The sequence below is a fragment of the Myotis lucifugus genome, unplaced genomic scaffold, assembly GCF_000147115.1.
Source record: "Myotis lucifugus unplaced genomic scaffold, Myoluc2.0 scaffold_1, whole genome shotgun sequence".
Taxonomy (NCBI): domain Eukaryota; kingdom Metazoa; phylum Chordata; class Mammalia; order Chiroptera; family Vespertilionidae; genus Myotis; species Myotis lucifugus.
In genome coordinates this window covers 13906816-13934170 of record NW_005871049.1, presented here as the reverse complement: position 1 = coordinate 13934170, position 27355 = coordinate 13906816, and the positions used below count along the sequence as shown (strand labels likewise).

Sequence of the window (27355 nt, the reverse complement as noted above, 5' to 3'; positions counted from 1 at the left end):
ATGTCCTTCGTCACAGAGCTAGTTAGCAGCTGAGCTGGAAATAGTGCTTGGGTTTCTTGCTTCCAAGTCCAGAACTCTCTTCCGTATGTCTTTCATACAGATATGATGAATTTCCATTACAGACAACTCAGTAGAATTTTTGTGATGAATAATGGCTAAGCAATTATCACTAGCCTCCCCAACCTGATGGGTTGAAAGCATAATTGAGAGTTTAAGAATATAAATTTTTCCTAAATTTCTACTAAATGATCTTTGAAACAGCCTTTGGATAAAGGGAATAGATATTTCAATCGTGATTCTCCTGATTAGAGCGAAGTGTTGAATATCCATATGCTGGGTCTGATAAATTGATACGGAATGAATAATGAACTGTTCTGCATTTTAACTGCCAGTTCATTGGCTTCAATTCTTTAGTTTATAACCTGGATTCCCCATTCTGTCTCCCACAAATCTCAAATGAAGAGGCATCCTTTAGTATATTTTGAGTCTTCTAAACAAAATAGTTCAGTTGGAGGTTGATTCTACAATCCCTCTAGTGTCGCTAGATTAACCAAGCCCCTTGCTTTAAGTTTGCTCTGGGAATAAGTAGAAGCCTTAGTAGATAAATAGAAGTAGGAAACCCAGAGGCATAAAAATTATTGAAAAAATAGCCAGATACTTTTTCAAAGGAAACAGATAGAAATACGGTTCAGAAGCTTACTCCCACAGGACATTGCTCAGTCATCTGCTTTGGCTCTTTGAAATGCTTGCTGTCATTGTAATTATTTATAAACTTGTGCTTTTTGCACTGTTAGGAATGTAAGCTTTAGAACATCTTTTATTACTAAGGCTTTCTAGCTCTAGTGAGTACATAATCACTGTTGAAATTCATAAGATCCTATAATCTTTTTCTATAATCTTTAATGCCAATTTTAATAAAATATTTCTGGAGATAATAAAATTAAATATCATATAATACATTAATGGCAATAATAATTATGTTGCTGCTGCCACTTCTACTACCAGGATAAAGAGGTGGGGGAGAAGGAAGAAGCACTTATCTTGTATAAGGCATTGTGTTGAGCACTTTACAAAAATCATGTCAATGTAATCCTTATACAACGTTATCATCATCTCCATTTTACAAGGAAGTGTTGTATAGCTAAGCCCCTTGCCCACAGTCATGCAGCTAGCAGCTAGCTCAAATTCCTGAGCTCACACTTTTAACCATTATGGCATATATTGGTTTATCACGCAGTCCTGGGGTAGGCTGTGGAACTTCTGCCTTCTGTTTCAAAGTATTATGTGCATCCCTTGGTTTAGTTCAAGGAAAAAATTAGAATGTTATATATAAGTTTTGTTCATGCACAAATTTTTAAACAATTCTCATAAGAAGAAACAGGTATGTTTAATTGTTATTAATGATCAGATTAGGGGAAGAAATTATGCAGATCTTTTAGAAAAATAATTACGGGTAGTGCCAATGAAGGTTCCTGTTAATAAACTGTTTTACTATCAGGTACTGAAAAATTGCACAGAGCTTTGTCATATCATAACTTATGACAAGTTATTATGTCATTTTTAACTGGAAAATGGTATAATGAATTATTTATAACCATCCCAGAATTGAAGCTAATATAGTTTTTCACTAAAAAGATTATACTGTCTTCCACATACACATCTTCTTTGTGATGAATGATTAAGTTTTATATATTAATTTTAAATAATTGAGTCAATGTTATGATTTACAGTGACTTAAAAATTGCGTTTTTATATTTTAATATGAAATCTTAATATGCTATTTAACAAGTAAATAACTTTTTATGTACATAATCTTTATTTTATTACATTGTAAAACTAGCTATATATGTTCACCAGAATTTTCTATTTCAGTTTTCTGAAAAGCATAATTAATTATCTAATAACATAATTGTTAATTAACTTAGTCATTATTTTAATTAGCATTTTGGTAAATTCCTTTTACTAATTTTCTCTTCTCTGACACCTCTCACAATAAAGTAGTGATATGTAGAAGGAATTGGTTGAAAGAAAGACAGTATGAAAAGAACATGACTATATAAAGAAAACCAAGTGTCATGTGATTACTATTTGTTAGTCTTAGAAGTTATAGCAACACATCATAACTATGGGGTGATTTGTTACCTATTTTCCAAGAAGGTTAAAGGGAGAAATATCCATTACTTGTGACAGTATTTCCATGGTATGATGGCATCATTTATTCTGGATATTTTCTTGTTCAGAGAAAGAAATTAGAGAATCTTAAAAGATGGTGGTTGTTCATTTTATTTTTAGCTTTCATTATTATTGTCAACCATAGCATGTGCATGTTTGAGACAATAATGATGATGGAAATCTTAATATCACCATCATTAAATAGAGAAGAGTTAGTTGCTCAGTGACCAACATTTGAAAAAGAAACCTGAGTTTTCAGTTTTTCCGCTTTGTTACCTTGGGCGAGTCTTTCCATCTTTTTGAGTCTCAGGTTTTTTAGCTGAAAAAATAATAAGTTGTACTAACCAATCTCTATGATTAAATTCTGCTCTGCATGTTTCTTAACTTCCTTATGCTTGCTAGCAGAGAACCTTCTTTACCTGATCTCTTAGAAAGAAAAATGATACAAAATCAAATTTTGTAGCCAATGGCCCAGTCATAGAGGAATATAGGGATGTGTGTTGTCTTTTCCATTTCGCTCAGCTGTGTTTTCTGTAATAGATGTACACAGTATCCCATGTAATTGGTGCAGAGGGGCTGTGGCTTCTGCTGTTGCAGAGGTGTGGAGGCTGCCAAACAGGGCCCTGACCCGTGATGCTGAGGCCACTCCTGCCAGCCTGGAGGGGCTTTCACCTTCATGCAGTCAGTTTGGACAATCCATGTACTTACCTTGCAAATTCATGGTTCATTTTCTTTTGAAATTAAAAACTACACCAACATTAACACGCTTTGCTGTGGTTTAAGCAGATTTGTTTAATTAAAACCATTGAAGTAAATAGCAATGTTCGTGGTTTCCAGAAACAGATATGTATGGGCATAGCCCTCCCTTATCCAAGGGGGATGCATTTCGAGATCCCCCGTGGATGCCTGAAACTGTGGATAGTACCGCACCCTATGTATACTGTACTCCTGGTTTTTCTTCTACATACATAGCTATGAGACAGTTTAACTTATAAGTAGTCGCAGTAAGAGATGAATAACACTGATAATAAAATAGAACAATTATAACAGTATATTGTAGTAAAAGTTATATGAATGTGGTCTTTCTCTTTCAAAATACCTTATTATATTGTATATACTGCATGGGGAGGCTGGACAAAGGGATGATTCAGGTCCTGGGCAGGACGGAGCAGGACTCAGCGAGATTTCGTCTTGCTACTCAGAACAGTGTGCATTTTTCAAACTTATGAATTGTTTATTTCTGGGACTTTTCTATTTAATATTTTTGGACCACAGTTGATAGCAGGGTAACTGAAGCCACAACAAGAGAAACCACAGGTAAGGGGGGATTACTGCAATTTAAGGAGAGAGAAGATTCTTACCTTTCCATGTCATTTATGTTTGGTTGCAGAACTTCAGATGGTGGCAAAGTTGTTGGCACCATAGAAGTCAGTGTCGTGAAGATGGGGGAGATTGAGGATGGGGAAGCCGACCACATCACGGCAGATGTGCAGGGACAAAAGGTAGGGTCTCCGCCAGCTCATTGCACAAATTAAATTAGAAAGGATCATCTACACCGGATGTCTGAATCACCAACACCTCTGTGGGGTATGAAATCTCATTCTTCAAGAGCTAAGTGAGAAATCAGCTCCGCAGTCTGAGTACCAGAAGTGTGTTTCAGCCTCTGAAGCTGAGGCTGTTTGCATGGAACTAGGCAAAGGCAGGTGCCACTCAGAAACATCTTCCTCTTCTCTGCCCGCTCCTGTGTCCACGCTGCCTCTTCTCAGTTGATCACGGTTGCACTCTGCCATAATTAACCCTTCAGGAGATGCCCAGGAAATTCTTGGAGGACTATTACCACAAGTAACCACTTCCCTACTCTCAAAATCCTCTTTGGAAAAAGATACAGATTGAACTTAGATTTCATTCTTATGTGAAGGAGGGCAGACTTCTTAACACTGCGCCTTATGAAACTGCAGAGAGAGAAGCAGGGAATTGTCCACGGTGGAGGGGCAGCTCTGCAGGAGGGGCGATGCCCGCTGGAGGCCAAGGGGCTTCCTTGCAGCCCAGGATAAAGGTTCCAGTGCCTCTCACGATGTAGCTGGGAGTCTTACTTGCTTTCTACTCCCTTTTCTGCAGGAGATGAAAACTTGATATCAAGTATTAGCCCAAATTCCTGTCTTAGGAATGCAATTGCCTATTTTATTGAGACATAGGGGACAGGCTTCAAAACGGCTAATAGTTCTTTTCAGGAACATGAGCTTGTGTACACACTGTAATTCCTGCCTTGTCATAAATGAACATTTTTTAAATGACAAGGCTCATTCTGACTTAACTTCTAGCTTAGAGACTCTTATCTGGGAACATTTGAATTTTGTTGGTAAGGAAACATCTACATGGAAGATGGTGTTTATGTAACACTTAATGAATCATTAACTTTACACAATATAAGACTCCTTTTCAAATATACGTAATTCTATAGCAAATATATGTAAGTCTATAGCAAATTTTATAAAAGAAATTTACAAAAGGCAAATTAGCATTTTAGTAAATTCCTTTTACTAAGAAACACTTGTTTCTCTCTGTTCCCCTGCTCTCCCTCGGAGCATATCCCAGATCATGAAAAGATTCCTAGGAGGCCTGGAGTTTGAATCAGGTTGCCTCCAAATGTCAGGGCTATGCTGAAGTTTCATAGCAGATCCTCTTAGGGTTTGTGTAAACAAGACCTGTTTGGGGTTAGTCCCTTTATTTGATCCTCGTGTCCTTTGGAGTTCTATATAAGACCCATCTTAGCACCACATGGATATTTGTATCAAAATTAAGGAGGGTGGATTTTGAGGGTAAGCAGGGTCTGAGATCAGAAATAGGCAGATGACGGTGCCTGGACCTGTGGGCATGAGCCAGGCCAGGAGCAGACACATGTCCCATTTCTAAGTTAGGCTACTTTCCCTGCCTCTGACTCTATCACTAGCTGCCTCTCTGTTCTCAAAGTTCGTCTACCCCTTCATTTCTTTATTGCGTTTCTATTCTGGGATAGCGCAAACTGAATCCTGATCTTTTCATAACCGGAGAACTCGATACGCAGGGATATGCCCCACCCAAGTCCTACTTTATGTTTCTGACTTAGTCATGTGAACTTAAAAAAAGAGACTTAACCGAGCTCTTATAGAAATAGGAGGTGGCGGTGTCAGCACAAACCCTGTACGAGTCACAGGTGACAGAAATGGTAAACACAGCGAGCTTTGTCGGCAGTACCTTCGTCCTGCCTGATACTTAGTAAACCTTGACCTTTTGCAAATTTCTTTTATAAAATTTGCTATAGACTCTGTTGGCAGTCCCGGGGAATATTGGTGATTGAACAGAGAACATGGAGTAAGTCCACTCTGCATGACATTTAGGAGAGTCATGTGGAAATAACTTTATCTCAGTGCTTTCAAAGCATGGTCAGGATCATCTTGGGGTGTTTGTTAGAAATGCAAACGCAAACACCCTTTTGCAGATGCACGAAATCAAATCAGTGAGGTGTATTAACACAGTTTGTTACTGATGGAGATTTAACTCCCAAAGTTAGTGAATGACTGAAACATATGAAAGGACAAAGTCACTGAAAGAAAGGATATCCTGAAAATAGCATCCCTTTCACTGGTTTGCATTTATGGCAGAGAAAGACAAGAAACTACACTTAGACCCATAGTCATGTGAGTACATGACACATCATCTCTCATGTATATTGAAGCAGATAAACTATTAATACCCATATTAATCAGCTGAGCTGCCATAATAAAATATCATAGACTGGGTAGCTTAAACAGAAATTGATTATCTCACAGTTCTCAGATTAAAGTTCCAGATTAAAATGCCAGATGATTCAGTTCTTAGCGATAGCTCTCTTCTGTCTTGCAGGCTTCTTGCTGTGTCCTCACATGGTCTTTCCTCGGTGCAGGTGCACAGACAGAGAGGGTGAGCTCTGGTGTCTTCCTCTTGCAGGACACAGCCCTATCAGATTAGGACCCCATCCCTATGACCTCTTTTAACCTTAAGTACCTCCACAAAGGTTCTATCTCCAAATACAGTCACATTGGGTGTTTGGGCTTCAACATATTAATTTTAAGGAACACAGTTCAGTTCATAATAATACCTCTGATATAAAATACTGCATTTTAATTTTGAATTTTACATAGCCTTCAGAGCATGAAGTAAAATATAAAAAAAAATCCAAACTCTCTCCTCTCACATACATTTACTTACTTGTTTCCTCAGATCATATTTTTATTATTATATTTATGTTTCTCATCCAGGGAAGATAGAGCAGAGGGTCATTCACCATATTACCCTATTTCAAACTTTTAGTTGATATATGTATACATAGAACTAGAAGACAACGTGTTACTATCACATAGCAGTAGAAAGAAAATTCACAAAAGAAATACGAACACTGTCCTTTTACAAATCCAATATATTAGGTGAAATGTTGCATTAGGTATCCAAACTTTAAAAAAAAAATTTGAAGTCATTTTTTACTCATTTCTTTGTCTCATATTCACAGTCAATATGTCAGTAAATCCTGTTGATTGTGACTTCTAAATAAATCCAGAATTGAGGACTCAGGACCCTTTCCCTGTTACCAACATTGACTGTCACCTACATTTTCAGTAGTCTCTTAAATGTTTCCCTGATTCCCTCCTTCCTCCTCCCGGCACTGCCCCCCACCATAGTCTATTTTCAGCAGAGCACTTACTAAAATGTAACACAGAATGTGCCATTCCTCCTGGCTCCTTAACTCTCTGAAAGTATGAATCCAAAGCCTTCCAGTGACCTGACTTAAAGTTCCTAAATTCTCAAAAATTCATGAGTGTCATGTATGTATATCGTATATGTATATGTATATGTATATGTATATGTATATAAAAGAGAAATATGTAAATTGGTCATCACTTCGCTACACACACCAGCTAATCAGGATGAGTATGCAAATTAACCCAACAAAGATGGCAGTTAATTTGCATATGCAGGCACGGAGTGAAGACTGAAGATGATACGCAGGCACAGAGTGAAGACTTGGCTTCTCCGCTGCGGCCGCAGAGGAGAAGCCAAGCCTTGCTGCGGCCGGACCAAAGGCCTGGGTCCCAGGTGCTGGAGGAAAACCGGTACCAGCAGCCAGGGGAAGGAAGGCCTATTGCGCGAATCTTCGTGCAACGGGCCTCTAGTATATCTATGAATCTTCATGTAATGGGCCTCTAGTATATCTATATCTATATCTATACAGATAGATAGATCTATATCAATATATCTATATAGCTATATCATCTATATCTATGTCTATCTCTATATCTATATCTATAACTATAACTATATCTATATCTATATGTCATCTATATCTATATCGTCTATTTCTATCTCTATATCTATCTATATATATCTATAATCCATCATTACCGGTACCTTCAGTGGTTGTGATTCTCAAAGGGGGCAGTGCCTGGGGAAGGAAGGGTGAAGGGAGACAGACTGGACAGTTAGGAAATAGCCCAAGCAATTCTGATACCCCATTTGGGGGAGAGCGGTCTGAGTCAGAGGAACCTTCTGAGGAAGGCCGAGCACTCCAGAATGGTGGCTGTTTCCCACAGAACTCATCACCAGAAGAAATTGCTGGTTTTTTGTTTGTTTTTGTTCAGTTTGAAATATTTGCTCTGAAAATTTATTGTTTTCCTTCCCCCGGCTTTTTTTTTTTTTTTGGCTAGAGATAGAAGGAAACTCATGTGAAGAAACAAATCCTGGTGTTTGTATGAAAATAGGTCTCTTGTCAACCTCCTGGGGTCAGAAGAGTTTTGCTTCCTCTGTTAGTTACAGCTTCATGGGAAGCTGAAGGACAGTCCCACGCTTACTAATAGATTGTCTGGGATACTGTCTCCCACTCGAGGTTTGCTCACCAGGAACATGGCATTGTGCTCCTCTAGGCCTCTTCTCTTCTGTGGAGACAAGTGTGGGCTTTGTAAGGGCTCATGGCCTTGCCCATCTCTGGATCAGCTTATTTGTAAATTGTCCTCATACTGTATGAGCAGGTGTTTGCACTGTTTTGCTGGAGACAAAACTCTCCTTTTCCTTTATGTAATTAAATACTACTAAATATACTAAATACTAAATTATATATATATATATACACACATATATGATTTAAAGTTGCCTTTGCTTAAAATCTAGAAAATAATTTGCTTTTTATTGATTCAAAATCATTTCAACTGTCAGAAAAACAAAATCCTTCAGCTTGTCAAATCTAATTTTCTGTATTAGGAACATTTGTGGACAGTCCTTTCCCAGATTTTACTTTTGTTCCTAAGTGGCCATTAACTAAAACCAAAATGTACTCTATGACCATATAATACAATCATATTATAAATAAATAATCACAAGTTAAGCAAGCTTCATGATAGAGATAATGCTGAAAATAGTGTTACAAAATGTATTGTTCAGAATTTTTTGATACTATGTGAACAGCCTCTTGTTCTGCAAACAAAATAATTTTCTTATTTTGATTACTTTCAACTGTTTTCCTTTTTCTTGTGTTCTTCCCTAGTGTGCACTTGTATGTGAATGTTCAGCACCAGAGAATGTGAGCGGAAAAGACAACTTACCTTTTCTGAATGCAGGTATGTACCTCCGTTCTGGAAACTTGCATTAATTTCATATGAGCATACATTTTAATTTCCTGTGGAGTCAACGCTGAGCCTGGGCAGCATTCTCATAGAATCATTTGTGAACACTTAGTCATTGTATCAGTAATTGTGATCAGCCAGGAGAGTGGGGGGAGACTTGACAGTTCCACAAGAATGATGCATAAATACCTTGGCTAAATGACAAATTCCTGTTAGCTGTTTGATTTTATGTTCTCTGAAACAAGACACACTGGAAAACAGAGTAAATATTAGAAATGTGAAGTTCTTAATTATTTTGACTTTCTAATTATAGAACTCAAAATGAAGTTGCTAAAACAGTAGATATATGGATTCAGTAGGAAAAATTCATACACATATCTGCACATTCTTGGGTGTGTATGTATGTACTGTTTTACTTACCCTATATAATAAAAGGGTAATATGCAAGTTGAACAAATGGTGAAACAACTGGTCGCTATGACACGCACTGACCACCAGGGGGGCAGGCGCTCAAGTATTAGCTGCCCCAGCCCACAGGCCCTGATCTCCCAATCGGGGCCTCCTGGCCAACCTCTCGGTCCCTTCCCCCAGCAGGAAGTCTCTGATCACCTGATGGCGAATGGGGAACCAGGAACCGGGGTGGGTGGTGAGAAGGGGCGGGGCTGTCTGCCTGCAACCAGGGAAGTTGGCCCTGATCGCAGGCGATGCCTAGGGACTGTACCCGTGCAAGAATTTCGTGCGCCAGGCATCGAGTAGTAATATATTTGAATTTCAACAAGGTACTAAACAATGTGTTAAATTATGAGCTTATGAATAAAACTGATATATGGTACAGTTCAAAATGTGTCATAAAATGTATATGTAAATTATGAAACTAATATTTAAATAATAATATAAATTATTATACCACTAATAATAGTAAATAATGACTATTACAATGACAGGCACTGTGCTCAATGCCTTGTATGCCTGTCTTACCTTGATTTCTGACATCTGACATGTGCTATGAAGTAGGTACTATCATTACCCCATGTGACAGCTGAGGCAATTGGTCAAGTTCATCTACTTAGCAAGTAGCAGGTTCAGAATTTAAATACAGTTTCAATCCCAAGGCCTTTGCTCATAATTACTAGGCTGTGCTATTACTAAAAAAACACTAATTAATATGTTGGTATAACAACAGAAGAAGCTTTAATGTTTTTCTAGCCCTGTCTTGATGTACATTTAAACAAAGACATACATAACATTATAATCAGCTGAATGAATGATACCATACTTCAAAGGCTTACTAGTACATAATCCCAAACTATCAACAGTTGTTCCCTGAAGGAAGACACTAATAATAGAGAATGGAAATGTAAAAAGAGAAGGCGACCATTTGACTGTGTTTATATGTACAGAGAACTCAAAATAAAATTTAACAATAACAACAAAACATTAACTACACGTATGTAGAATGAGGGATTATACCAAAGAAGAGCAGCTCCTCCTAAACTTATGACCAAATAGCATTCTTTAAAAATTTTTTAATTTTACTTAGGATGTAATATTAGAGGGATATTCATTAAAAAGTGAAGGGTCTACCCAATAGTTAGATCAGCCCTGGACCATAAAAGTACTTGATATATTATTCGTGTGGTTAAAATATCTAATGTATCCTCAAAGGGTCCTCCTCACATTTATTTCTCTACCTGAAGGTTAAATAAACCTTTAGTCCTTTATTGTAATACTAGGGGCCCGGTGCACGAAGATTCGTGCACTGGGTGAGGGTGGGGGAGTGGGGGGGCGGTCCCTCAGCCTGACCTGCACCCTCTCCAATATGGGAGCCCTCAGGGGAGCCCTCTCCAATCCTGGAGTTTCTGTCTGTCTTTGCAATCATATGAGTGAATGGTCTGAGACCCCCCAACCCAGTTGGGTTTGTTGTTCACAGAATAATAGAGGCTTTTTTTTTTCTTTGCTCCATTGGTGGAGATTTCCTGGATGTTTTAGGATATCTTCCCTTTAATTTTTCCTAGACACTCTGACTTTACTTATGTCTCTCATCTTTGCTTTCCCTCCATCCCCCACTGCAACAGTAACTTGCTCCAGGCTCACTTTGCTACTGTCTAGGAGAACTATGAATCCCAGCATTCCTGGTACTCCCTGCGCTCTGGGCTTCTTCTTCCGGCCCTGGGGCTGCTACCAAAACTACTATTCCCAGAATTCCTGGTGCTCCCCACACTCTGGGTTTTCCCCGACCAAGGGAGCCATGTCCCCCAAAGCCTCTGGCTCTCCTGCTCTGTTCTCCATCTGGTGACCAAGGGAGCCATGTCCCCCCAAGGGAGCAACCGAGGGAGCCACATCCCCACAAGCTGCCTGCTCTCCCACACTGCTCTGTGTATGCACATTATTTGCCATCTTTGTCGGGTTAATTTGCATATGCACTCCTCATTGGCTGGTGGACGTGGCTTGGGCGTGGCTTGAGCATAGGGGAGGGATGGCTAATTTGCATGTTTCTCTTTTATTATATAGGATATCCAGATAATCTATTTCATTTACTAAATGTCAGTTTTGAGAAACAAAACAGAGTGTGAGAGATGTTAAGTTCATTTTCAATACAATTTGAATGAATCAAGTTATCACCAAAATCGTGTACACTATACGATAATTTTTAAATGACTTACTCTTGCAAACCTTGTAATTTTTTATGCACACAAAAAGAAATGCCATTTTGAAATACTGATTGATTTAATATAAATTTCAAAGAGAAAGAGAAAAATGTCTTAAGTAAGGGAATATATTATCTGAGGAAGCAGAGGCAGAGGGAACGTAGTAAAAAATAAATCACCTCCTATCACTTGGGCGGTAAAATCTATAAGGCATGAGTCTTGGAATTGCAGTAACTCTTCCAAATTACGAGGGTTCTATTCCTAAAGTGTAAATTGCAATATGACAAAGACAGCTGCCATGGAATTGATGGGAGCAGCTGCATTCTGCAATTCAAATATGCTCCCTTAGTGGGGTGAGAGATGATTGATTACTGCTTTTCTCTTTTCATGGCAGTGACAGTTTTGGTGGTGATACTCCACTTAGTTCCAATGACACTTTTCAACCTCCTTAGTCTAGTCAACCAGAGGAGCACTCAGAACCTAGGATATTTGCCACACACATTTTCTCTTAGCCTTCTTTTATTAGGCAGAGATAAGACTAGATGACAGTCAAATGTTATAAAAGATAGATTTTTTTTGTTTTTAAAAAATATATATATTTTTTATTGATAACAGTATTACAAATGTCTCCCCTCCCCCCATCACCCTCCATTCAGCCCCTCCCCCCTCCAGGCCTTCACCACCCTATTGTCTCTATCAATGGGCTATGCATATCTATATATATAAAAGCCTAAGCGACTGGTCGACTGGTTGCTATGATGTGCACTGACCACCAGGGCAGACACTCAATGCAGGAGCTGCCCCTTGGTGGTCAGTGTGCTTCCACAGCGGGAGCACTGCTCAGCTAACTGACAGGTGCCAGACACCATGCTCGTGGCTGGCGAGTGCCACTATGGTGGCGCAAACCTCTCCCTAATGGTACTGACTGGGCGTGAGCCTGCAGCAGGTGCTGTGGGGTCAGGATGAGCAGGAGTGGTGTGGTGCCAGGCCCTGGCTCAGGCTCCTCCCCAGCTGCCTGCCACTTCGAGCACTACTACATCCCCCAAGGGGTCCTGGATTGCGAGAGGGCACAGGCCAGGCTGAGGGACCCCACCAGTGCATGAATCCATGCACTGGGCCTCTAGTAAGTATATAAGTTCTTTGGTTTATCTCTTCTCATCCCCCCACCCACACACACCAACAAACATCAAGTGCTGGCTAGTATATGGAGAAAAGGGAACACTAGTTTATTGCTGGTGGGAATGCAGTATGGAATTTCCTCAAAAAATTAAAAATGGAACTGCCATTTGACCTAGCAATCCCACTTCTGGGAATATATCCTAAAAACCCCAAAACACCAGTCAGAAAGAATATATGCACCCCTATGCTAGTAGCAGCATCTATAATAATAAAAGCATAATATGCTAATTAGACCAGATGTCCTTCCCGACATCCTTCTGGACCACCTTCTGGATGAAGCAGGGACAGTGAGGGAAGCCTGGGTCCTGGGTGCCTGCTGGCGGCCAGAGGGAAGCCCCGGGTCCCGGGTTCCTGAGGGAAGCCCAGGTCCAGGTGCCAGAGGGAAGCCAATGCTGGCAGCCAGGGGAAGGAAGGCCTACTCTTGCACAAATTTTGTGCATCAGGCCTCTAGTTATTTATAATAGCTAAGATTTGGAAATAGCCTAAGTGCCCATCAGTAGATGAACGGATTAAAAAACTGGTACATTTGCCAATGGAATACTATGCAGTTGTGAAAAATAAGCATCTTTTACCCTTTGAGACAGCATGGATAGGCCTGGAGACTATTATGCTAAGTGAAATAAAACAATCAGGGAAATACAAATATCACATGATCTCACTTATTTTTAAAATTTTTTAAAATTAAATTTATTAGGATAGATCCGTTAATAAAGTTATATAGGCTGCAAGTGTACAATTTTATGATACATCAACCATTGAATTCACTGTGTACTAGATTTTTAAAAGTATGAAAAAAACAACTAAGTACAACCATAAAATGTTTCTGTTCAGAATATAAAAATGCATTGTGCAGGTATAGAATATGTATGAATTTGGCCTGTGTGTGCCTTTGTCTTTTGTTCTATTTATTTATCTATCTACACTCGGCAACTTTGGAATGAATCCATTATATTCCCATCTGGCATTTTTAAAAATCTGTAGGCAAAGGGAGCTATTGACATCCTTCTCAGCCTGTGCCTTCATGTATTGTGTGGAACTTGCCAGCCTCCAGTGAGTTACGAAGCACTTATTGAGTGAGAAGAAGAGAATGTCATATCTCTCAGCAGCTCTTCCCTATTCTATTTATATCTCCAGAGGCTTCATTTATAATTCAGGAAATTCACTTATCTATTGTAAGACTAAAAAGAAAAAACTCTTCCCCCTGAGGTCTCACTTCTTTCGTGCCCTGTTTTGTCTTGCAAGTTGAATGTGTACGTTGGGAGTCTGGGGAATTGAGGGCAGAAGGAGAGAAAAGATGAGGAGGAGGAGTGGGTGGAATTGACAATTCCATAAGAAAGATATAGCTGTACCTTAACTACATGGGAAACCAAATTTCTTTTAGCTGCTGGGTTTTATATTCTCTGAAACAAGACACACTGCAAGACAATAAGTATTAGAAATGTAAAGCTCTTATTTAGTTTGACTTTCTAATTATAGAACTCATAAAGTTGTTAAAACACTAGTTTTACCTCTTTAATGATTGGCTCATTCCCTTAAGCAAAGTGGTAGTAAGAACACTTAAATCTATTTGTTGCTGGGATGGGGACATAGGGGAAGTTAATTTTGAACATAGAGAAGCACAAAACAGTTAGGTCTCTCATCTGTCCCGTTAAATCACATCCACGGAGACACCTTGTCTCCAGCAAAAACAGGAACCAGCGGGCTCCGGTGGTTACAGTGTGAGAGCCGTGGACAGGCTGTGAGAGTTGGTGACAAAGCCTGGATTGGCCAACCATCAGTGTGACCCCGGCAGGAAGGTCAGACTCTCTGCACATCCGTTTTTTAAAAAACGACCAGATCAATTTGGACAGGCTGTGACTTCCTTTTTGGCTCACAAATGTTTGGAACAGATACGGCTTAGTTTCATTTTTGCTATGACTTTCTTCTTTTGATAAATATCTCATACAGGTATTCATTGTAATCAGTCGCACATGGAGGCATATATCACTTCTTTGTCATTGACAGTTGTCTTTCTCAGGAGTTATTTATAGTTAATAAGCCTTACCACAGACAGCTATATCTTTTTACATTGTTGTCGGGATGACAATTCTCTCTGTATTCAATTTTCCCAATTTTCCCTGTAAAAGTATTTCCGTGGACCCTTATGTTACTATGTCAGATCTGGGGAGCTAATGGCCCCCATCCCAAAGTTTCCTGATACCTTCACATTTTGAGTGCGTTTCCCCCTGTCAGCAAGCATTATATCTGATACAGCATCTTCCTCGGTTGAATTCTCTACTTCTTGAATCATGAAATTATCGTTTCCATTCTCTAAAGACCACTTTCATGCTGAGTATCAACGTGGATACTGTCCTTCACATTCTCAAAGGGCGTGTCTGACAGGGATGATTTTCAAGACTGTGTAAGCTGTGATCTGAGCAAAGGTGAGGGGACTAAATCCATGCCATGCTCCCGATTTGGAGAATTTTGTGGTATTTTTGCTTCTTGCTTCACAGATGAATAACACCTTTTTCTCAAAATAGGCCACCGTATCTTTGATAATCTTTTCCCCCATAATAATGTTAAGCCATCTACTGCTGCTGCTTTGCAGCAGATGCTAGATTATTAACTATTAAGAAGAAGGAACATCACTTATTTCTGTATCTTGAGGGCCAGAATACAATAGGAACTCAATAAATGCGTGTTGAATGCCTGATAACAAGCATATCTCTGAATATTTTCTTCAGGTAATAAAAAGCTGCACTGTTATTCCCTCCATGAGAAACATGTTCAAATGTAATTATTTAGGTTTCAAATAAAATAGTTTATTGCTTTTCTTACAGATCACTACCAAAGTCTCATTTATGAAATGTTTTCTGCCTCATATCACAGCACAGATTTTAATTGCCTTTCACAATATCACACAACTGAGCTAAATACTGGGGTCACATTCTCCTCACTATACCCCCATCAAAAGCAATGCATGACTCAGAATATTTTAAGAGATTGTTAGAAATTTCCTTCTATACTTATTTGCACCCTGATGAATTCCAGGAAAAAACAAATTCCCAGTTTTCTTCTTTTTTTCTTTTCATTCATTGGGCACTAAATTTACTACCTTGTCAAATTTTAGATGATATCATTTTGTATTAACAAAAATACCTCTTGTATTTCATCCATATTAGTTTAAATAGATTTTGCCTTTGTATTTATAACTATCTAATATGTAAAATTTGGAGTCATTTTGGCATATAACATTGGCCCTTGATCCTATATGCTTACTCAACAGATTTCTTTGCCCTTTGCTGTTTTAACAAATGCGATGGAGTCCATTAACTTTGCTCTTTTGGAATTCCCATATATATTCATTACTATGTGCTAATATATTTAGGATGTTAAGTAGCTTCAATGGAAGAGTGAATTTCACCATCTAATTAATAATCAATGGAGTGATATCTTAGACACCTTTAAATGCTTCCACTATGTTTCTAAGTACATTGTTTCATCCATTGCCCACTTTAGATAAACTAGAAGAAAAATAAAGGCAAGAAGATGATGTATTCAAAAAGTTTTTGTGGCTAAAATGTGAGGAGGCCTTTCTTTTAACTATGGTTTTTCCTTTTTTAAATACTCTATTCATTTCAGAGAATGGAGAGGGAGAGAGAGATAGAAATATCAATGATGAGAACAAAAACTGATCAGTTGCCTCCTGCAGGCCTCACACTGAAGATCGAGTCCGCAACCCAGGCATGTGCCCTAACTGGAAATCAAACCATGACCTCCTGGTTCATAGGTCGACGCTCAACCACTGAGCCATGCCGGCCAGGAGGTTTTCCTTTCTTCATTGTGATGCCTGTGCTCTCCCTTGAAGTGAGGTTTTACTTATGTCCTTCCCTCTTGCATTTTCCCCTCTTAATGCACAGTTGGTACTCTCACTGTTCTCTTTGGGGACAGCAATGCTGGGAAACATCTGAGTTGCAAGGTTTAAGCTCATTTCTGTGAAATGTTTGCATTTACTGTACGAGGAAAATAGCACAGGCCTGGCCTTTACAAAGTTCACATTCTAATGGGGGACACAAAATTGTAAACAGATAATTGGAGCACAACTGGTAAGAAAAAGGACAGAGATGGGGATGGCGAGTACAAAGGAGAGTCCCCTGTGGGAGGCAGGGGATAGAAGCCAAGGGAGGCTCCCTGGGGGAGATGTTAGCTGAGCTGAGTATATAGGAAGGTGACCATGAAAGAGGGATGCTTCTTTGAGTTGCAGGGAATGCCTTAAACAGAGGCAAATTGGCAAGAACCAATGTGAGTTCGGTATACTACAGGTTGTTCCAGGTTGCCCAGCATAAAATATGAGCCAACTTCTACCTGCTCTAGTTTTGTCCCTGATTTAATGCCTGAACTAGAATTAAACAGAACAAATCAAACTAGAAGGAGTGAGACAAATTATTTTCTTGACCACCAAAAATCTAACATCTAAATTCTGCACACTAAACTCACCTGTGATCTCCAGTTGGAGACTAAGCTCCACAACTATTATTTTCATGTTTTATTCTGATATTTGTTATAGTTTTTCTTATTCTTGGCCTTGAATTGAAGATGGAGTGTCAAGAGTTTATGGGTTTTGCTAGACTAACATTTTGTCCAACTCAGCTTATTTATATCCTATTTCTACTCTGTGTGTGTGTGTGTGCGTGCGTGCGTGTGTGTGTGTGTGTGTGTGTGTGTGTGTGTTTTAAACACAACAACTTACAATAACAGTTTAGATTTTATGACAAACCTAGAGAATAGTAACTAAAATTTTGTTTTCGAGTACCTTTTTTTTTTTAACAATTTCATCTTTATTTTTTAATTTATTGAATTTATTGGAGTAACACTGCTTAATAAAATTATATTCAGGTATACAATTCTATAATACCTCATCTATGTATTGTATTGTGTGTTCACCACCCAAAGTCAAGTCTCCTTCCATCACCATTTTATGCCCCCTTCCCCTTCTTCTACATCTTTACACTCCCCACTTTTCCTCTGATAATTACCATACTCTTGTCTGTGTCTATGAGATTTTTTGTTTGTTTTTAAATATATTTTTATTGATTTCATAGAGAAAGGGAAAGGGAGAGAAACATCAATGATGAGAGAGAATCATTGATCAGCTGCCTCCTGCACACCCCACACTTGGCATTGAGTCCACAACCTGGGCATGTGCCCTGACCTGGAATTGAAATGGTTCATAGGTTGGGACCACTGAGTCAAGAAGCCAGATTGTTTGTTTTTGCTTAATCCCTTCACCCATCTCACCCAGCCCCCGAAGCCTCCTTCCTCATCTTTAGTATTCTTAAAGAAATGTTTCTTTGATGTATTTTCAGAGCTCCTGTCAAGTTCTTTTTTTACCTTTTCTTTTCTATTAGCCATGCTTAGGATAGTGTTTTAGTGATTTCTGTTAGGTTTTTCAATTCTCACCCACTCTTAAAAAGACACAACCGACATTTAAGATGTATATAAATCTAAGATATGTTCAAGTACAAATGCGGAGTGTCAGTGTCTAATTGGATTATTCAGACTTGTCTGTAGTAAGTATAATGTAGCATTTGGAGAATAGGCAATGCATGTACATTCAGCTGAATAATTGAACTATTAAACAACTGCATAATTAAGAGCTACAGAATGAATAGATTCTCTACAAGAATCTGTAGTACATTAAAATAATGATTTTGTAAGGCTTAAAGCCAATAAAGTCAGATTCCATTTAAATATGTGACTCCAACCACCTCCCAAAAGCAAAAAATTATGTGAAGATAATCACAGATGAGCTTTCTCTGGAGAAATATGTTAAAGACAACCTGATGGAATGAAGCTTTTTGATGATCCCCTTGACCCGGAATCCAGATTTCCAAAATTTTTTTGTCCAATCCACTGACAGCTCTAAGAGAGACACAAAAAAGAGAAAATCACACCCACAATAGCTCTCTGGATTACCTTTTTTTCCTTTTGTGTATGTTGTCAATGTGGTAGCATGACCATTTTCTTGAGATGGTAGCATGACCATTTTCTTGAGATCTTTACTTTGATAATTCAGAATTAGAGCAACTGGGCTTTCACAATTTCTGAATCCCATGTAAATAGGCCCTGTTATAGTGTCTGGAAGAGACAATACAGAAATTGAGTTGTGCTTCAATTTGTGGGGAAAATCTGCCATTTACTTTCTGTCCCTATGTTTGTTCACCTTACAGGGTAGGCCTGAAGGGGAATGTATCACTATCTGGACCAGCTTAGAACTTGACCCTTATTAAGTCATCACAAGACCAAGATATGGTCCAGAATGTCTCCACCACTCTTCTCTTGGTAGAATATGTCACATGACATTTTTAGTAATTGTTTTGGGAAAAGCAGTTTAAAACATGAGGAGAATACACACAGGGCTGCCTTTAAAAAAACTTATAATAGATGTTAGATAGATATTGCTGGGTTGAGCTTATTGTATGGTCAGAAATGCATCTTTTTTAAAAATAATTTTTTTTTCAATTACAGTTGACATATTATATTAGTTTCAGGTGTACACCCTGGTGATTAGACATTCTATAACTTTCTAAGTGATCTTCCAGATAAATCTCATACCCATCTGACACCATACATAATTATAGGAATATTATTGATTATATTCTCTATGCTGTACTCTACATACCCAAGACTATTCTGTAACAACCAATTTGCACCTCTTAATCCCTTCATCTTTTTCATCCATTCCCCCAAGTCCACTCCCATCTGGTAACTGTCAAAATGTTCTCTGTATCTATGAATCTATTTCTGTTCTGCTTGTTTGTTTATTTTGTTTTTTAGATTCAGTTGTCAATAAATATGTACTTTATTGCCATTTAATTATTCATATTTTTATCTTTTTTCTTCTTCTTCTTTAATAAGACCTTTTAACATTTCATGTAATACTCGTTTGGTGGTGATCTGGAGATAAGTCGTGGCATCTGTGGAAAGCCAGAGCTGAACATGACAGACTCATTTACACAGCCAGAGTGTATGTGCAGAACTGTCGGAATTTTATCTCTGCGATAGGGGAGAAGCATTTAAAAAAATGACAAAAACATTCATCATTTATGGCCCATTGTTCAATATTTGATGCATGAATACCATGCCTTTCTTTTATGTAAGGATGTCAAAATCTCCTCACTATCCACCCAATAAGAAATTTGAGTTGAGAACATCTTATCTGGTCATTTTTATAACCAGTGAAACAAATTTGCATGGAAGTTAAAAGTCAGGCCATTATTATTATTTTTTTTAAGTCATGCACCATTTTATGCTATTTCAGGATACAGAGTAGATGTGTTCTTGCTTTATACATAGTAGATGTTTGATAAGGAATCCTGATGGATGAAATTGGCTTTAAAAAATATCATACTATGTTTACATTGAGATCCTGATAATATATAAAATTTAGTACTAGTATTTGGAGACCTCTGAGTTTCAAAAGTTCAGAATCATACCATAAGAGTTAGACAGGAGACAGTATTAGGATTTTTTTCTGGATGATCAAGTTGTCTGATATTTTAAATTATTTTCCCCATGTGTTTCCCTTATAAACAGCAGGTTCCCATAGAATCCTTGCATGTCATGCACCAGATGGTCAGAGGACAGCAATGGAGTTCTTTAATCAAACTGCCCTTGATTTCTGCTGAAGTCATGTCAACAAAGGTTTATATTTAGAATGCAATGAAGAGCATTAAAACAAAAACAATAAAATCAAAAGTTGAAGGACTAGCTTTGTGATGACAGGAAATTAAGAATGTTTCATTTGTGCATTAATATAAAATATAAATTTTCTAATTGTAATTCGTATTTTATAAAAGGCAAGAAAATGCAAGGATTTTAATCATGGTTTGCAGGATGCAGTGATTCTGTATACTCTTAACAAAAAAGGAGGTTAAAAAGCTGCACATATACTGAGTATAGATAAACCAAATAGCTGAATATTTACTTAGGTTAGTAAGGAAAAAATTGGACATTTGGAGATTGAGTTTTTGTCTTACTATAAAAGTATACATTTATATTCCTGATCATATTAGCTGTATTAGAATTCATGAGATCCCGGGAGTGGTTTAACCCAACTGACACTATATTGAATTCAATACATTTTTTTCTTCTCCAACTCTAGAGATATGACAATAGATGTTGTAGTAAAATTCTTATATCTTTGAAACATTGTCACATTAAAAATGAATGAAATATCATAGTTTTTTTCAGTGACTTGCTGTAAGTTTTAATATTTCAGATAAAAGAAAATATATCTGGTAAGGGCTAATATCCAAAATATATAAAGAACTCATGCAAATCAATAGCAAAAGAAACAAACATTCCAATTAAAAAGTGGGTAGATGATCTGAAGACATTTTTATAAATAAATCATGCAGATGGCCAACAGGTGCATGGAAACATTCTAATTATCACTAAACATCAGGTACATGTAAATCAAAATCACAAAAAGATATCACCTCACACTTATTAGCATGACTATTATTAAAAAAGACAAGAAATAACTGTGGTGGTTGCCAGAGGGGAGAGAAATAAAATTCTACCCTGAAATACATGGTTCAGGAATATGGGAGGAGAGCTGGCCTCACGCACAAATAGAATCAAGTATTATCTTCGTATCTGGCCCTATACATTTTCTTTAAATCTTTAGAGCCCTTGATGGCATGATCTTGTCACTTCTCCCCTAATCACTGCCCACTACTCTGAATATACAGTTTGTTCATAGTCTCCCTGTCTTGCTCCTGATAAAATGTAGTTCCAGGAAAGTGTGTTATTAACTCATTGGCACTAAACTGTGTATGATATTTGAATTTTAATAGATGGTAAACCATGGAATAAATTTTCTGACATTTAAGAAATCAGCAGATTTTAGGAGTGGGGTCATTTAAAACCTCTGGAAAAAACTTACCAGTTGTCATCTACTATGTAAATAGGTAAAGTTGACTAAGAGTGATCAGAAGAAATTCAGAAATATATTTTTTCAAAGTGTTTATTATGTATAAATACATGTATTTTCATCTGTATCTATAAATACATACGTATTAAGGAAATCTTTAGAAGAAAAAGAAATTAATAAGTGATAAATTGGAGTACCACAGTAGTCATATTTATGAATTAGCATTTGATGTGTTGTTTTTTAATTTGATAAAGACTATATGTTCGCCCTGACCAGTTTTGCTCAGTGGTTAGAGCGTCGGCCTGAGGACTGAAGGTTCAATTCCGGTCAAGGGCATGTACCTTGGTTTGGTTGCAAGCACATCCCCAGGAGTGGGTGTGCAGGAGGCAGCTGATACATGTTTCTCTCTCATTGATGCTTCTAACTCTCTACCTTTCCTCTCTGTAAAAAAATCAATAAAATATGTTTTTTTTAAAAGACTATATGTTCAAGAAGCTACTGAAAAAAATAAGATGGAAGAACAAAATTCTTAGAAATTCAAAAACACTAATGGATTATTATTTATTTAAAAACAAATTTGATTGAATAAATAATTAGAAAATACTTTGAGTAATGATTTTGTTAATTCATTTTCATCTAGTGTGCATATCTTTATAATTTAACCCTCAAGCTTTTGTTTCTTTCTTCTACTCAGTGTTAAAGAACCCGGTGTGTAAATTATATAGATTTCCCACATCTGACAATAAGTGGATGCGAATCCGGGAGCAGATGTCAGAGAGCATACTTTCTTTTCATGTTCCTAAGGAATTGATCTCTCTTCACATAAAAGAAGATTTGTGTAGGTAAGAGAAAATAATTATGATTATCTTTTGCATTAATAATTCTTTTTTTTCTATAAAATATTTTTTCTCAAAGTATGATGATAACATGAAATTCTAGACCTGTTCAGTGTGGCGGCCATTAGCCCTGTGTGGCTCTTAATCCCTTAAAGTGTAACTAGTCCAAGTGAGATCTTATGTAAATGTAAAATACACAGCAGATTTTGAGTTTTTAGTACACAAACAAAAAACTGATTTCATAATAAGGATTAAATAAAAATATTATTTTTCACTTGCTGTAAATTATTTTTTGAATATGACTACTAGAAAATGTTTAATAACATATGTGACTCTCCTTTGTGGTGTGCATTATATTTCTATTAAATAGCTTGAAGTCCAGCCAATAACCTGAGCTTTGACCTTGCTAATAATCCCTGTGTCTTCACCTCATCTGTTTTTGGTTACAGTTCTGTAAAAAATTCCTCCTTGATTTTCTTTGAACTACTCATCTGTAACAAGACTCTCTGATATTTGTTGGTCTAAAAACTCAAGATGACTGATAAAATATGCTATGTGAATAGACAGTATTGTTGTACAACAAAATTAAATCCATTGCTATAATGAAACAAAAGGATGTGAGAGTGGGTAGTTGATGAGAATTTCTCTGAGCCGTGACTAATCAATTTGTTTCCTGCCTTATATGCCTCTAGTGACTTTAAAAATGCTGAATACTATATTATACTAAACACTGCTAAGGCCCCAAATCTCAGAAAATTAGCAAATATTTTTAATAGTTAACATTTTTTTAATTGCTGTAATACACAGCAGGGTGTGAAATGTTCAAAATTTGCATTTCTGCCTTATGTGCACATTAGTACATCAAGTTACTTAAGAGTATTGGTAGACTTTACAGTTTCTAGGGATGCATATTGACATAAACCAGTGAGCACACCATGAACAAGACTGGTTAAACCTGGCAGTATTGACAGTATCATCATGAGCCTCATAACATTTCAGTCAATGATGGACTGCATATACAACTGTGGTCCCATCTACACTAATAAAAGAGAAAGATGCAAATCGACCGTACCTTCATGATGCCCACCAGCCAATCAGGAATGAGTATGCAAATTAACCCAACAAAGATGGGTTATGCAGGCGCCAAGCAGCCAGGGGCCAGGCGGGACACTTGCATTGTCGCCATGGCAATGATACAGGCTTTCCACACTGCCCCAGCCGCTCTGGGCCTCTGGGCAGTGTGGGAAGGCAGAAAGGCAGTTCCGGCCGGAGTGAAGGCGGTGCCGGCAGCCAGGGGTAGGAAGGCCCATTCTTGCACGAATCTTCATGCATCGGGCCTCTAGTAAGATTATAATGGAGCTGAAAAATTCTTATTGCCCGCTTAATGATGTCACAGCAGTCAGAACATTGTACCCAGCACAAGGCATTACTCATGTGTTTGTGATGACACTGATGTAAACAAATACACTCTGTTGGCAGTCCTAGGAAAGTACAGCACTACAGTCCATAAGACTTGATGATATAATAAATGATTAGGCTACTGATTTATGTATTTACTATATTATACTTTTTAGTAGAGGCCCAGTGCATGAAATTCCTGCACTGATAGGGTCCCTAGTGGCTGCTGGCTGCCAGTCAGGGCCTCCCTTCGTTACACCCCTGGTGGTCAGTGCATGTCATAGCAAGTGATCGAACTCCCAGTCTGTCGAACTCCCGAGGGGACACTTTGCATATTGGGCTTTTATATATGTAGACTTTTGCTTTAGAGTCCACTCTTTCTACTTATTTTTTAAAATGCTATAAAACAACATGCCACGTTATGCTGAAAGCAACCTTTAAAGCAACCTCATACATCTCTTCTTTACTGTGTTTCTTGGTTGCATCATATTCTCTTGTGCTTGATTTAACCTTGTGTTGTTTTGAACAATAACATGCTATACAGGTTTGTAGCCTAGGAGCAATGGGCTAGATCACATAACTTAGGTGTGTAGCAACTATTCCATATATGTTTGTGCAAGTGCACTCTATAATTTTCACACAATGACCAAATCACCTACTGACACATTTCTCAGAATGCATGCATCCCTGTTGTTAAGTGGTACGTAATTGTATTTACTAGGGTAGGTAGGAATGGCTGCACAAATACTATGTATCCAAGTGAGTATCCAAGTGAGTAGAAAAGAAAAAGAAAACAGAACCTGAATTTTAGGGAAAGTCATACAGGAACCTGGATTATAAGAAAACTTCATGGTTCTAGGGAAATAACGATAGAAAGAGAGACAAGAAGGTGATATTTGAGAGTAGCCAAGTGAAGATAATCAACCACAGAAACCTGGCAAGAGCTATTGACTGAGGCCAAGAGTATCTGTGAGATGTACAGAAAGTTAAGCAAACTACTTATAGGAACCAGCTGTAAGAATGAATTAATATAAGCCACATGAATCAATCCTTATCCTCCTAGAGATAGTACTAAGAGTAGTTGGTGGGCAATGCAAATCCCAGGAAGAATAATCAAGATTACATGTTAAAGAAGCATGAGTTTGGATCTTTGAAGTCATAAAAGAATCAGACTATCAGACACTAAGAGCCACTCCAACCAGAGTCATGTAAAGGTCACATTTGATAGAGAAGGGATGGAGAGAATAATTGTTCCTCACAGGGGTTATAGAATGAGGAAGGACTCACCATAGACAAGCTGAGTTAGAGGTGTCAGGCAGAACCCAGCACCTTTATTTCAGCTGAGAACCACACAGGAACTACTCATCTGTAACAAGACTCTCAGGTAAAGCAGAGTCAAAGAAGTCAGGGCCAAGCCTTACCCTATAAAATGGACTTAATACTGCACCTACCTTAGCCAGTCCTAAATTCCCACTAAGATATCTATAAAGACACAGAATGGAAAATGATGAGCTTTCACAAAACACTGGAATCTATGATTAACATAATACTATATATAACATAATTGATGGACCACTAGTACCATTTCACCTAAAAATACAGCAAGCTAGTGAGAAAGAAAGCTAAGAGCCGGACCCCTACTGCTGCCCCAATCTGTCTTTTGTCATCAGTTTGGAAACCCCATAAAGGCTGAGCAGCGGACCTTCTAGTAGTTCTGAGGCCTCCCCAGTGCTCTCTCTAACTCCTTCCTGCACCCTACCCCCATTCATACCTCTCTGTCTGTCCAGTCACTGACAGTAAATCCCAGGGGGAGATGAGGAGTAGAAAATAAGGAGAAAGCAGCCACTAAGTCATGGAATTTGTGTATGCATAGCCTCTATAAGTATTACTTTTTAGCATACCACAAGTGTCGTCTACCCATGCTGTTCTCTTGCCTTTCTCTGTATCTCTTTCTTGCTATGCATTTGTAGCAAAAACAAAAATTGCAAACACATAGAAGGGGATAATGAGCAGTTTTGGTGGAGACAAAGGAACAATGCTTCCAAATTATAAAGTTCCCTTTCAAGGGGCAGAATTAGGGACTGTCAGTGTACACTGGCGGTTGCTCAGAAAAGAAAATCCCATTTCAATCCTATGAAACTAAAACTATAAAAACCTGATAGATTCTGAAGATTCGCTAGGCACTGTGAAGACCAGCCTATTCCATATACATTTTGGTTTCTCCAACCTTTTTGCTGTGTAAATCTCCCATTATTAGAATGTGTTTAAAATTTTAATAATGAATCTTGTGATTTTTATAAAGAAAAGGAGAAAAAAATCATGCTGCACTCAAAAAGGAAATACAAAAAAATGTGGGAAAATTGACTAGTCATCTCAGTAGAGTATGAGAAGGTGTGGTTGTTATGAAACAGGATGAGAAAGCCATAAGAAAAGAACCATCATCCTTTAGGGAGCATGCTGAGAAGGAAAGGATAATGTAGGGAATGATGGAATTTTAAATTGCAGCAGCCAAATTAAATCCACAGAGCCCGCAGAGAAGATTTGACACTGAGAAATCATCTCAGTAATGTGGAAGACAAACATGATAAGCTCCTCTCGAATGCAAACAAAGGTGAAAAAAAAAGTTTACATGGTGAGAAAGGTGTTAGATATTCAGGGCACAAAGCAGTCAACTACCAAATAATTTTAAGTGTTCTTTGGGAAGAACAATTAGTGCAAAAGCTTGAAAAACAAAACAAAACAATGAAAATTTATGCAGTTTTGTTTTTTTCTCTTTTACACTCTAAAATCAGGATAATCTTACACTTCTCTGTGGAAGCCCGTGGAATATCATCCACTGATATTTGAGAGAAAAAGGCTGTGACCCCACTTTATTATATAGGGTCAGGTTATGAATTTTTTATGAATGAAGGCAACGGAAATGGCATACTTATATACGCAGGAGCTCAGAGAATGTCACCCACAAAACTTTCTTGAAAATCTACTTGCAGCTATATGCCATCCAACTGAAAAAGTAATTTAAAAATTATACTTATAATGAATATAAGTGAATATAATAGAAAAATAAATATTATAATATAAAATTAACATGATGTGGCATAATATAATAAATTAAATTAAGAATGTGAGACTGGGACATTGCCTTGCAAAAGGACTTTGCCACATTTTTCTTGGTTGGGTGGAACCTCCAGTCTGGACAGAGCTTTACTCTGAAGTTCTTTTCTCAGCCTCTTTTAACCCTTGTCTGTTCAGATCCCTAAAATCATTTTACTTGCCTCAACCCCCCTCCCACCCCCACCCCCACTTTCTCGCAAACCCATTTATTTTTTTACATTTTCATTTCATCTACTCTAATCCCATGCTTTCCAGCCTGTGATAATGCAACAGTCCACTCATGACTTTTCTGCCAATGGCCTAACTTGCATGGAATCTGTGGCTCAGGTTACAGAGTCACACAATCTGATTGAAAATGTTATAAAATGAAGATTTCCCGAAGGAGCTTTCTGGAGACAGGCTTGAAAAACTGTACTTGTGTGTTTGGAAGGGAAGAGGGGAGGTTCTGCTTGCAAAGTA

At 37.9% G+C, this 27355-nt stretch overlaps 1 protein-coding gene across 1 annotated transcript in view; it reads left to right on the top strand.

The window, feature by feature from the left end:
• INPP4B (inositol polyphosphate-4-phosphatase type II B) overlaps positions 1-27355 on the top strand; it is a 496781-nt gene that overhangs the window by 338139 nt on the left and 131287 nt on the right. The window contains exons 11-13 of the mRNA XM_023754658.1: positions 3563-3674; positions 8723-8795; positions 22243-22390. Coding sequence (XP_023610426.1) covers positions 3563-3674; positions 8723-8795; positions 22243-22390 — 333 coding nt within the window. The remainder of the gene's footprint in view (positions 1-3562; positions 3675-8722; positions 8796-22242; positions 22391-27355) is intronic.